The sequence below is a fragment of the Myotis daubentonii genome, chromosome 17 (genome assembly GCF_963259705.1).
Source record: "Myotis daubentonii chromosome 17, mMyoDau2.1, whole genome shotgun sequence".
NCBI classification, from domain to species: domain Eukaryota; kingdom Metazoa; phylum Chordata; class Mammalia; order Chiroptera; family Vespertilionidae; genus Myotis; species Myotis daubentonii.
Window position 1 is genome coordinate 8,070,136 of NC_081856.1, and position 13,570 is coordinate 8,083,705.

Here is a 13,570-nt window from a genome sequence, read left to right on the forward strand (position 1 = left end):
TAAATCCTCACCTTAGGATAATTTTTCCATCGATTTCTAGTGAGAGTGGAAGGAGCTGGAGGAGGGAGAGAGAGAAACACCCATGTGAGAGAGACACATCGATTGGTTGCCTCCTGAATGCAGCCCCACTGGTGTTGGAACCTGCAACCAAGATACATGCCCTTGACCGGAATTGAACTTGTGACCCTTTGGTCCACGGGATGATACTCTAACCAGGAGCACAAAGCCAGGGCTATGTTTACATTTCTTTTTTTTTCTTTTTTTAAATATATTTTACTGATTTTTTACAGAGAGGAAGGGAGAGAGATAGTTAGAAACATTGATGGGAGAGAAACATCGATCAGCCGCCTCCTGCACATCTCCCACCGGGGATGTGCCCGCAACCCAGGCACATGCCCTTGACCGGAATCGAACCCGGGACCCCTCAGTCCGCAGGCCGACGCTCTATCCACTGAGCCAAACCGGTCTTCGGCTGTTTACATTTCTTTATTCTTCATCTTAAAGAAGTTTCTTTTATATTTTATGTAATACTGGCTTGGTAGTGATGGCCTCCTTCAGCTTTTTGTCTGTGAATTTATTTTTATTTATTTTTTCTTCCATTTTATATGGTTGCCTGGCTGGGTAGAGAAGTCTTTGTTGTAGGGCCTTGCTTTTCATCACTTTGAATATTTCTTGCCAAACTTTTCTGGTCTGAAATGTTTCTGATGACAAATGAGCTGATAGTCTTATGGGGAACCCCTTGTAGATAACTGTCTTTCTGTTGCTACTTAAAAAAAATTTTTTTAAATTGATTTCAGAGAGAAAGGGAAAGAGAGAGATAGAAACACTAATTATGAGACAGAATCATTGATCGGCTGCTTCCCACACTCCCCCCACTGGGGATTGAGCCTGAAACCTGGGCATGTGCCCTGACTGGGAATCGAATCGTGACCTCCTGGTTCATGGGTCGTTGCTCACCACTGAGCAATACTGGCCAGGCTGTTGCTGCTTTTAAGATTCTCTCTTTGTCTTTAACATTTAGAATTTTAATTATGATGTGTCTTGGTGTAGCTCTCTTGTTTGGGACTGTCTTTGCTTTCTAGACTGTGTGTCTTTTTCCTTTGCCAGGTTAGAGAAGTTGTCAGTCATTATTTCATCAAATAGCTTCTCAGTCCCTAGCTGTTTCTCTTCTGTCACCCCTATGACATGGATGTTGTTATGCTTGATGTTGTCACAGAAGTCCTTTAAAAAAAACTGATCTTAGAGAAGAAAGGGGGAGGGTGGAGAGAGAGAGGGAGGGGGAGGGAGGGAGAGAGAGAGAGAGAGAGAGAGAGAGAGAGAGAGAGAGAGAGAGAGAGACAGAGACATTGATGTGAGAGAGAAATATTGATCAGTTGCCTAGGTATGTGTCCTGACTAGGAATCAAACCTGTAACCTTGCAGTGTATGGGACCATGCTCCAACCAACTAAGCCACACTGGCCAGGCTACTAGAGGTCCTTTAAACCAGTGGTCGCCAACCAGGGGCCCGCGAACCACTGATGATCCGTGAGGTCCGAAAGGTTGGTGACCACTGGTTTAAGGAGACCTTTGGAGCACTGGTCACCAACCAGTGGTCAGTGAGGTCTGAAAGATTGGTGACTGCTGTTTTAAACTATCCTTATTTAAAAAAAATCTTTTTCTTTTTACTGCTCTGATTGGTGTTTTCTGCTACTTTGTCTTCTGAATTGCTGATTCAAATCTAAGCTTCATTTAACTTGGTGCTGATTCCTTATAGTGTATTCTTCATTTCAGACTAGTTCTTTCTTACAGGTTTTTATGTCCTTCATTTTGCTTACTGTTTCTTTGTGTAAGTTCTCACTGAGTTTATTCATTCTCCCCTAGGTTCCTTAAGTATCCTTGTAACCATTGGTTTGAACTCTATTTGGTAGGTTGCTTATCTTCATTTTATTTAATGTTTTCTGCTGTCCTTTCATTTGTAGAATGTTTCTTTGTCTCTCCATTTTGACTGCCTGTCTGTATTTAGATCTGTCTCCCAGTTTTGGTATGGTTGCCTTATGTAGTAGCTGTCTTGCGGGCTCATTAGTGCAGTCTCTTTTATCACCTGACTTAGGTGATCCAGGAATATCTCCTGTGTGGGTTTATGAGCCTTTTTTTTTTTTTTAAGAGAGAGGAAGTAGGAGAGAGAGAAAGAAACATTGATGTGAGAGAAAAACATCAATCGGTTGCCTCCTGTGTGCATCCTGACGAGGGATTAGACTGCAGCCTGGCTACGTGCCCTGACCAAAAATCAAGCCCTTCACACCTTGGTGTACAGGACAATGCTCCAAACAAATGAGCCCCACCTGCCGGGGCTGTAGTCAAGTCCTTTTAAAAAATATTTTTTATTAGTCTCCCGATCCGGGCACAATGAAAGAAAATTAATTGGAAGAAATACTTTAATATCGCTGTTTGCTCTTTCTCTATAATAGAAGTGTCGACCAAATTCACAGTCGACAATGACAGATTGAAACACATGTGCGATTGGCACCAGTGAGAGCTTTGTATGTATCACGCATGTGCGAGCCAACTTAGCTTTTTATATATATACTAGAGGCCCAGTGCACAAAAATTTGTGCACTCAGGGGGAAGGGGGGGGGGTCCCTCAGCCTGGCCTGTGCCCTCTTGCAGTCTGGGACCCCTCAGGAGATAACACCCTGCTGGCTTAGGCCTGCTCCCAGGTGACAGAGGGCAGGCCCAATCCCTAGGTGCAGCCCCTGGTCGGGCTCAGAGCAGGGCCAATTGGGGAGTTGGGGCGCCGCCCCCTGTCATGCACAGAGCAGGGTGGATCGGGAGGTTGCAATGCCACCCTCAGTCACGCTCAGGGTAGGGCCGATTGGGGGGTTGGGGCACCGCCCCCTGTCACACTCAAGGCAGGGTCGATGGGAAGGTTGCAGTGCCACCCCCTGTCACTCACAGAGCAGGGCCCATCAGGGGGGTTGGGGCTCCTTACCCTGTCATGCACAGAGCAGGGCCAATCAGGGGGTTGGGGAGCTCCCCCTGTCATGCACAGAGCAGGGCCCATTAGGGGGGTTGGGGAGCTCTCCCCTGTCACGCACAGAGCAGGGCCTATCAGGGGGTTGGGGAGCTCCCCCCCGTCACGCACAGAGCAGGGTCCATCAGGGGGTTGAGGAGCTCCCCCCTGTCACTCACAGAGTAGGGCCAATAGGGGAGTTGGGCCACCACCCCCTGTCACACACAGAGCAGGGCAGATCAGGGGGTTGGGGCGCCGCCCTCTATCACCCACAGAGCAGGGCCGATCAGGGGGTTGGGGCGCCACCACTCTCACACTCAGGGCAGGGCCGATGGGGAGGTTATGGCTCTACCCTGTCACACACAGAGTAGGGCCCGTGGAGGGGCGGGGGGTTGGGGCGCCGCACCCTGTCACACACAGAGCAGGGCCGATCAGGGGGTTGGGGCGTCACACCCTGTCACACACATTGCCGCAGGGCGATCAGGGGGTTTGGGCGCTGCCCCCTGTCACACTGATCTCGGTGCCGGGAGGCTTCTCAGCTCCGCTGATCCCGGTGCTGGGAGGCATATTACCCTTTTACTATATAGGATAGAGGCCTAGTGCATGGGTGGGGCTGGCTGGTTTGCCCTGAAGGGTGTCCTGGATCAGGGTGGGGGTCCCCACTGGGGTGCCTGGCCAGCCTGGGTGAGGGGATGATGGCTGTTTGCAGCTGGTCACACACCCTTCAGGGTGGGGGTCCCCACTGGGGTGCCTGGCCAGTTTGGGTGAGGGGCTGAGGGCTGAAGCTCCCAACTGCTCCTTTTTTTCTTTTTCTTTTTTTATTCTGGGCCAGCTTTAGCTCTGGCTCCAGCTCTGAGGCTTCTGCTGCTGAAAGCAGGTAACTGGTTTGTTTGGATTCTATAATCGAAACAATGTATAACTCCAGCTCTGAGATCCCGGCTCGCTGAAAGCAGGTTTCTGGGGTTTTGTTTAGCTTCTATATTTGTTACGTTTCAGACTGCAGGCTCAGAGGCCGGCAAGGCAGGCGGGGAACGTCGGTTTCCTCCATCACTGAAGCAAGCAAGCCTCATGTTCGCTTCCAGCTGCCTGGCTGCTGGCCGCCATTTTGGCTGGCAGTTAATTTGCATACCGCCCTGATAAGCCAATGGGAAGGGTAGCGGTTCGTACGCTAATTACCATGTTTCTCTTTTATTAGATAGGATAAAATAAACTTGCTTAATTAGACCTGCTTTCTGATTTAGCTAAACTTTTTCCCGCTCAGTGAAGCACCCCAGCTTCTCTCTCAGGTAATTGTCAGCAACACAGCAGTAAATACCAACACGAAGCAGATTATTATTGTAGATCATGTAGGGAGAACAAAGGGTAAAATACTTAACTGTAGCAGTGTTTGACTAAATTCTGTGCAGTGAGAAAACCTGAAGTCATTTTCAAGGTCCACCATTTCTTCTTTTCAGTCAGGTCAAATTTCTAAGCTTTCTAAATCTCCGTTTTCTGGCTAATGAAAAGAAATTAGGATTCTACTGAGTCTCCTATCTACCTACTCCAGGACTTCTGTGAGGATCAAATGAGATGAGGCACATGAAAATGCTTCACAAACGTTTGGTTAAATTGTAAAATGTTTGCACCTGGTTATAAAGCAAGTTGGGTTCCTGGGCTGAAGAAACTCCAAGGAGGCTAGTTGCTAGGGAGAGGAAGCTGGGTGTTGCTATGTGACGTCGTTACCTGGCACCTACACCAGTGCTGGGTCTGAGGCCACTCAGCAGAAATCTCTGTGCTCCAAGCCCAGTCACCACCCGCCATGTGCTTGCAGACTTTTGTGGTGGGTTGTCATCTCGGATTCGTTAGGGTGGGACCGATGACTGTATTATGGCCAATTGATGTGGTAGAGTTCGTCAGGTCAAAACAGACCAAGATTTCACTGTGAGTAGGGAGGACTGTGCATTGTAGGACTCCGCTATCTTTGGGTGTGCAAGAGAAAAATAGCCCCTACCCCAGAGCCACGTAAGTCAGTCTCTGACACCTCCTGTATATGCCCAGACTTTGTCAAGATCCCTTCTGGAAAGTGCACCCCAGGTTCAGGCAGCTGACTCCTCTGTAGTAAGCATGGTAGAGTGAGCAACAGGTAGGAGGGGGGAGCCAATCAATCCCCCCAAGCTGATGCTGTATGAAAGGGAGTGATCGGCCCAGGAACTATGGTATCTGTGGGCTTGTGGTGAGGGACTCCCTGGAGCTACTCAACTCAGTCTCTCCTCTCGACCTCAGTCTGCTTTGAGCCATTCTTTGACACAGCCCAGGGTGAGTGGCTGTGAATGAGATTTTGTGCACTGGCCATCTAAGGGGCCTGCCTGGGTTTTAGCAGAGTCCCATTTCTCCCTGGCACACAGAATTTCTGATTTTCACAGCCACATATTATGTGGGCTCCTTTTCCAGCTCTGGTGCCCTTGGTTGGGGAGCCCAGCATGGGGTTGAGACCTCTTGCTTCTCTGAGGGGACCTTTTTAGCTGAACTATCCCTCCAGGTTCTCAACTGCTACATGAGGGTGCAGGTCCAGCCCTTGTCTCTTCACCCTTCCTACTAGTCTCGATGTGGCTTCTTGTGAAAATCCTTGGTTATAAGACTCCTGTTTAGTCCTCAGTTGGTTACTCAGGTTGACTGTTTTATAATTTAGTTGTAATTCCTGGGAGGAGGTATGTGTAACTTCCACTTACTCCACCGCCATCTTGGATGCCCTGACAGTATTTCTGTCTTGGATTTGTCAAAATAAATCACACCAATTTTTTTAGTATGAAGATGTCCTAATAAACATGCAACTACAATTAATAGGTTAATAAGTTACATTTAATTATGTAACTTTTGTGATCAGTTTTTGGTTTACAGAGAATAGCATATATCGAGAATTTTGATACAAAAAGATAATTTCTCACCTTAAGCCCGTCAAAAAAAAAATGATAATTTCTACTTACTGTATTATGGCCAATTGATGTGATCAATATGGGCAATCCAGATGTATATTAGGCAGAATCCAGTGAATGATTTAAAAATTTCTTTGGATAATCCATAAAACCAGTAATTAAAATACAGATAAATGAGAGTTGCAATATATGATAGAGATGATGTACTTTTCAGAAAAAAATTCCTCTCTTTTTATTATAATGACCTGCTTTTGGTATTTCATTATTACTGAGATCTATTTTTAGAATAAAATTTTGTCCTCTATGAAAATACAAAATTAGAATTATTCTTGGGTAATGACTTCATAATGGTAAGTGTAATCAAGCTTGTTTAAGATTACTTTAAAAAGCATTTTAGTAGCAATATGTTGTGAAGATCATAACTATAGCTATGGGAAAACAGCAGTTGTCTCAATTATGTTATTAGAAACTTAGAGGTTAGGGTAAAATTACCCAGGGGTCGCCCTACAGGCTTCTACAAAAAGCTTTTATTCTCGCACCATTTATATGGAGTTAAGTAGAAGTTATATGTAATTCTACCTAGTATGGACACTAAAATGACTGTAGCCTAGGGGGTAACGTGGGGATAAGGACACATATGTAATAACTTAATCAATAAAAAAATAAATGACCGTAGCCGTGATTTATTGCTTCAAGTGGATTACCTCATTTAGTTTTCACAATGACTCTGTTAGGTAAGAACTGTTGTTATCTCACTTTTATAGATGAGATAACTGCTGAGGTCACTTGTCAAGTGGGCGGAAGAACTGGGAGCCGGACCCGGGCTGTCTGACTCCTAGATCGGTGCCATGATATGCTGCTTGTGTAGCTTGTAGTACGATGTAACCTAAGGGCTAAAAGAGTGACTGTGGTCTAGAAACTGGCAGGTCACATAACTTCTTTTTTTATTTTATTTCATTTAAATATATTTTATTGATTTTTTACAGAGAGGAAAGGAGAGGGGTAGAGAGTTAGAAACATTGATGAGAGAGAAACATCGATCAGCTGCCTCCTGCACACCTCCTACTGGGGGTGTGCCCGCAACCAAGGCACGTGCCCTTGACCGGAATCGAACCTGGGACGTTTCAGTCCACAGGCCGATGCTCTATCCACTGAGCCAAACCTGTTAGGGCTATTTTATTTTTAAATTTCTATATTAAGGTATTACATATGTGTCCTCATTCCCCCATTGCCCCCCTATACTCCCACTCATGCCCCCCCCCCCCTTGTCTGTGTCCATTGGTTAGGCTTATAATCAGTGGTTCTCAACCTTCTGGCCCTTTAAATACAGTTCCTCATGTTGTGACCCAACCATAAAATTATTTTTGTTGCTACTTCATAACTGTAATGTTGCTACTGTGATGAATCGTAATGTAAATATCTGATATGCAGGATGGTCTTAGGCGACCCCTGTGAAAGGGTCATTCGACCGCCAAAGGGGTCGCGACCCACAGGTTGAGAACCGCTGGCTTATATGCATGCATACAAGTCCTTTGGTTGATCTCTCCTCCTTACCCCACCCTCCCCTACCTTCCCTCTGAGGTTTGACGGTCTGATCCATGCTTCTCTGTCACATAACTTCTTTAAACTTGAGTTTCTGCAACTGTAGAATGGATGCTTTTAGTAGCAAATGGGATACTTCGTTTAAAATATCATCCAGTGTATGCTAAACAAATGGTTATTAATAATCACAGTAGTTATAATAATGATTACTTTTGTTTTTGTGATTTATCACAGCTCCATATCTCTGTGGCCCAAGGTTTTCAAGCATTTTTTTATGAAGCACAAAACATAAAGTGGCTAGTGTTTTTGTTTTGTTACAGTACTTACTAGCTTTTTGTTATATGTTGAAGTATTACTATGAATTAGTAAGAGAAAGATATTTTGATTTCAGCAAGAGACAGAAGTTATACAAAATCACTTCTTTCTTTTTGCTTCATAATTGCTTGTATGTGTGTGCATGAGAGAGTGAGAGTGTGTGAGTTTGTGCTCCTGCCTGAGCCATAGAAAAGATTTCTTCAGGACTTGTGCAATGGGGCTGGAGGGTGTTTCATGTTAGATGCTGTTGTGAACAGAGAAAACCATAGGGTCCATTTTTTTTGGAGAGGTTAGGCCAGTACTCCTAGGAAAGTTTGTGATAAATTGGAAGAATCAGGGTTTGATTCCAGGGATTAGAAGTTAAAATGATGGCAAAGACCAGGTTTAGTGAAAATGAGGGAGTGGGAAATTGAAAGGCTAGGAAGAGTCTCAGCGGTTCTCAACCTGTGGGTCGCGAACAATGAAAATACATCCTGCATATCAGATATTTACATTACGATTCATAACAGCAGCAAAATTACAGTTATGAAGTAGCAACGAAAATAATTTTATGGTTGGGGGTCACCACAACATGAGGAACTGTATTAAGGGGTCGCGGCATGAGGAAGGTTGAGATCCGCTGGAGGTAGAGAGGAAGATATTTGTTACGATTTCAGAAATTTGTAAGGAGTGATGGAGTTAAAGGCTAGAGAACTGGAGGTATGGAAAAGGTGTGTAGGTTGTGTAAATTTGCCAGGGCTTGGGCAAAGAGGTGAAGGGCATGCCCATAAGGAAATGAGCTGGGAGAATAGGACCCATTGATTAGGGACGAGGACAGGAAAGAGACTAACTGGGGACCATGGGTGGGGCTGCTTTAGCATTCTAGAAAACAGTACCTCTTAGTACAGTTTAAAAGATGGACATTCTTCTTTCAAAATCATTAGAGAAGAATCTATATTAATAAAATCAAACTTTTGTGAACTTTCTGGTCATGTTCATTTTCTTGGCTAGGAATAAAAACTCAATTTATAATGATTTTTGATGATTAATTTATGTCAGTACGAAATTGATTAATTAGGAATTTATATACATGTTCTGTCCTATTAATATTGGTACAGTGCTTTCTTTAGCGTTTTCATTTTGCGAGGTTATTAGATTCAAAATTTTCTGGAGCAGAATGTGTTTTCAGAGGAAATTTTGCTTTTTGGGGAAATAATTTATAAAAGTTAATTTGGAAAATGCTGAAATTGAATACGTGTAGCTCTTATAATTGTGAACTTTTTGCATTTACATTGACATTCTTTTGTATAGGAGTTAAAGTTCCTCGTAATTTTCGCTTGTTGGAAGAACTTGAAGAAGGACAAAAAGGAGTAGGCGATGGTACGGTTAGCTGGGGCCTTGAAGATGATGAAGATATGACACTTACAAGGTGGACAGGCATGATTATTGGGCCACCAAGGGTCAGTGCTATAAATTATATATTTTTATTGATATTTATATCCACTTTACAATAAGCATTTTACAATATATTAAAATAAATAGTTATGATAAATTCTAACTGAAACAATTACTCCCTTTTTATTTTGTATACATTTACTGATGCTACCATTGTGCACAATATGATACTTGATTTTCTGGAGAATTGGGGGGAAAAGATTGATATAGTCATTGCCAGCAAAGTGTTTGCAGTTTAGTAGAGAAGAAAAAATAAATGTAAATGACAGACTCTAAATATGGCAGAGAAAGATCACTATGGGACTTTAGAATATGTTTCTTCTAGCTGGAATAATTGAGGAAGGCTGAACAGTGGAGGAAGTTGCCTTTGGAATGAGCCTTAAAGAACTGACTAGTAGGATTTCAGAAGGTGGTGATGGGGATGGAGAACATTCCAGATAGAGAGGAGAAAAGGTGAGGAAATGGAGGGGTTATTTGGGAAGAGCAAACACTGTGTTTTGACATAATATATTACTAACTCACTATGTGTAACCAATAATTTCTAAATTGGTTTCTTTTGAGAGCACATTGCTATTTGCTTTGTGATATTTGACTTGCCGTGTAAATGCTGTGGGCCTCATTTTCTTCATTTATAAAATATATTGAAAAGTCTATGATTCTTGAATATTTTCTTGCGATGTTGGAAGCAGGCCCATTGTTTTTTATTCTTAGGTCTTTCTAAAGTTTGTGAAGTTTTATTTTTACTCAAAATATTTTCAGATTGAGAATTTTTTTTCTACTTTGCGTTTCTTACTCAAAAGTCCTATTTATTGCACTCCCTGCAGTGAATCTTTGAAATATGTATTGTATAATGTTTTGACTTGCTGGAAAAAACACAAATTTGAAGGTTTTTTTTCTCACTCTGGTTTTGTATAGTGTTTGCTACCTTGTTAACTGAACATTTCACGGATTTTCCTGTTGGGTAGAATTTAAATTTCCTGTTGATTATTGTAAAAGAAAACCGGATCAGGTAATTAGCAATGTTAAATTTAAAGAATTAATTAATGAATGTTTTATATTTTCTGGTATTCTTTTGCAAAATTCATATATACTACTAAACTAACAAATGCCCCCTTCCCCCATTTTTTCCATAAGACTTTTGAAGAAGGAAATATAATACTGGTGATTAGAATTTTTTATGTGTTTTATAACTTGGTATTTATAATGAAAACTTTGATTTTCACTGCTTGTGAACATTATTACCATGGTCTGTCTGGTAAAAAAAAAAAAAAAAAAAAGAGAGAGAGTTGCTTAATTGAATAGTTTGAGATGGTCTGAACTTGATGGAGTATAAATTTCAAAAAATTTTTTTGTCTGTTTATCCTAGCCTGGGGATATTTTTCCATTGATTTTTAGAGAGAGTGGCAGGGAAGGGGAGAGACTGGAAGAGGGTAACATCGATGTGAGAGAGACACATTGATTGGTTGCTTCCCACATGCACCCCCACCAGGGCTGGGGATCGAGCCTACAGCTGAGGTATGTGCCCTTGACTGGAACGGAACCCTGGCCTCTTCAGTCTGTGAGCTGACGCTCTATCCACTGAGCCACTACCTCCAGTGAACTTTAAACTTGAAGAATGTTTTGGAGCTTATGTATAAGTTCCTCAACAATTTTTGTGGGCTGTTTCAAAGCATAGTTAGCAAATGTGGAGGAACAGCTGCCTGATCTCTGGGGCCACCAGCAGGACTCTCCAAGTTGGTGTCATAGGACTGCAGGAAACTCCCATGTCTAGGCTGTGCCCAGTGTGGGGAGGGAGGGCAAACACTTTCTAGCTTGTGGGGAGGGTAGAGCCTGCTCAGCAAGCGGGGGGCACATAGACCAGTGCTGCTGGCTGCCAGGCCAGGCTTCTTGTCCAGTGAGCCCTCTGCTTTCAGTCAGTCTGTGAGCACCCTCACTCTGTGGTGGCAGGAAGAGGGTGGAGGGGAGGACCTGGCAATGGCACCGTACTCCTCCTAAGCCAGACTAGTCACCACACAGTGACGTTCTGCCTTGCATCCTCTTTCAAGCTATCTCCCTCACCGAGGCACTTGGGACTGGGTGGAGGTGAGTGGTCACAGCACTCATTTGCCATTTAATAAAACCTGCTGAGATTGGTGTCTCATCTTAGTTTTCTGTTTAGAAGGTGCCATATTTAGAGCAATTTTGTCTGCAGCTTTAGCTATCCACATTCAGCCAGGGTAATAGGAAAATTCTTACCTCAACATACTGTAACTTGGTCAGCTGTTTTTTTTGTTTGTTTGTTTTTTGCTACTGCCTAAGATTACTGTTTTGTTTGTTTGTTTGTTTGTTTTGTGTGTGTGTGTTACTCCAGTATCTGGATTTATATGATTAGCAACTTTGTTTTTCGATATATTTGTGTGTCAGTTTTCTGAAGCAATATTTTTTAGCTTTAGAGGTTTACTTTTCCTTATATGTATGTTTCTTTATATGTAAATGGAAGTACTATATCCATCTTTTGGATATGAATTAATGAATTAATAGACAATAGAGTATCTGACTATAGTACATTCTTTTTAAAAAAATATTTTTATTGATTTCAGAGAGGGAGAGAGAGAAATATTAATGAGGAGAAAGAATCATTGATTGGCTGCCTCCTGCACCCCCTCCACTGGGGATTGAGCCAGCAACCTGGGCTCTGACCAGGAATCGAACCATGACCTCCTGGATCATAGATGGATGCTCAGTCACTGAGCCATGCCTGCCAGGCATTCTTAATAATTATTAGTTCCTTTTATTACTCTCCTCTGTTTTATTTCATTCTTTTGTTATATAGTAGAAAGATTTCGTTGTTAATTTAAAAGAAATTAATTGAAAAGAAAAATTAGCCCAAGGTATCAAAAGTTAGTATGATGTTTACTCTGAGCACTGAATTAGATTAATAGTTTTTTGATTTAAAAAAAAATTTGAGGCGTAATGTACATATAGTAAAATGTATACCATTAGTTTTGACAAATGTACCTTGTTACCCACATGCTTATCGAGATAGAGAACAATTCTATTACCCCAGAAAGTTCTCTGTGTCCCTTCCCATCCTCATCCCCACCCTGCTTTGTGCGCCTAGAGTAGTTTTGACTGTTGTAGAACTTGGTATAAGTGAAATCATGCAATGTGTTCACTTACCAGTTTGCTTCTTTTGACTTGGTATAATAATGTCTCAGAGTCATCTGTGTTGTTCCATGTAGTAGTAGTGTTTTTTTTATTTTTTTATTACTGAGTATTATTTTACTTTATTGATATACCATAGTATGTTTATCAGTTCTCCTATTCATGGGTATTTGGATTTTATCTACTTTCTGGCTATTACAAATAAAACTACTGTGAGCATCCTTTACACGTCTTTTTGTAAACATATCTTTGTCTTCATTTCTCTTGGTTAAAATGCCTAGATATGGAATTGCTAACTCATAGGATAGGTGTATGCTTATCTTTATAAGAAAATGCCAACTTGTTTACAAAATGGTTATGATTTTTGACACCCAGCAGTATGAGAGTTCTGGTTGTTTGCATATACCTTGAGTATCTTTAACATTTTGAATTTGCGGTGTGTGTGTGTGTGTGTGTGTGTGTGTGTGTCTGTTATTATTATCATTATTTTTAAAATGCAAGTTTTTAGAGAGGCTGATGTGCATCCAGATTGGAGAACCATAGACTAGATGATTTCCTTGAGATCTATCTGGTCATTTGTATACATATCAAAAGTGCTGGTCATATTAATATATTTACCATTAAACTGCAATGAGTTTTTTTTAATTATTATTAATGAATCTTTATTGTTCAGATCATTACAGATGTACCTTTTTTTCCCCCCATATCTCCCCTCCACCTGGTTCCCACCCCACCCCATGCCCTTACCCCCTGCCACTGTCTTCATCCATAGGTGTAAGATTTTTGTCCAGTCTCTTGTCGCACTCCCACACCTCCTTCCCCCTAAGAATTGTCAGTCCACTCCCTTTCTATGCCCCTGCTTCTATTATATTCACCAGTTTATTCTGACTTAATTTTTAGGTTCACTTGTTGATAGATATTTATTTGTTGTCACTTTGTTGTTCATAATTTTTTTCTTTGCCTTTTTCTTCTTCCTCCTCTTCTTAAAGAATATCCTTCAGCATTTCATATCATCCTGGTTTGGTGGTGATGAACTCTTTTAGCTTTTTCTTGTCTGTGAAGGTCTTTATCTGACCTTCAATTCTACATGATAGTTTTGCTGGGTAGAGTAATCTTGGTTGTAGGTTCTTGCTATTCATCACTTTGAATATTTCTTGCCACTCCCTTCTGGCCTGCATAGTTTCTGTTGAGAAATCAGCTGACAGTCGTATGGGTATTCCCTTGTAGGTAACT

At 42.0% G+C, this 13,570-nt stretch overlaps 1 protein-coding gene across 4 annotated transcripts in view; it reads left to right on the top strand.

Annotated features, from left to right (window-relative positions):
* Positions 1-13,570, top strand: part of UBE2V2 (ubiquitin conjugating enzyme E2 V2) — a 59,742-nt gene that overhangs the window by 26,331 nt on the left and 19,841 nt on the right. For all 4 annotated transcript variants that reach the window (XM_059672713.1, XM_059672709.1, XM_059672710.1 and 1 more), the window contains one exon: positions 9,050-9,198. In XM_059672713.1, coding sequence (XP_059528696.1) covers positions 9,050-9,198 — 149 coding nt within the window. The remainder of the gene's footprint in view (positions 1-9,049; positions 9,199-13,570) is intronic.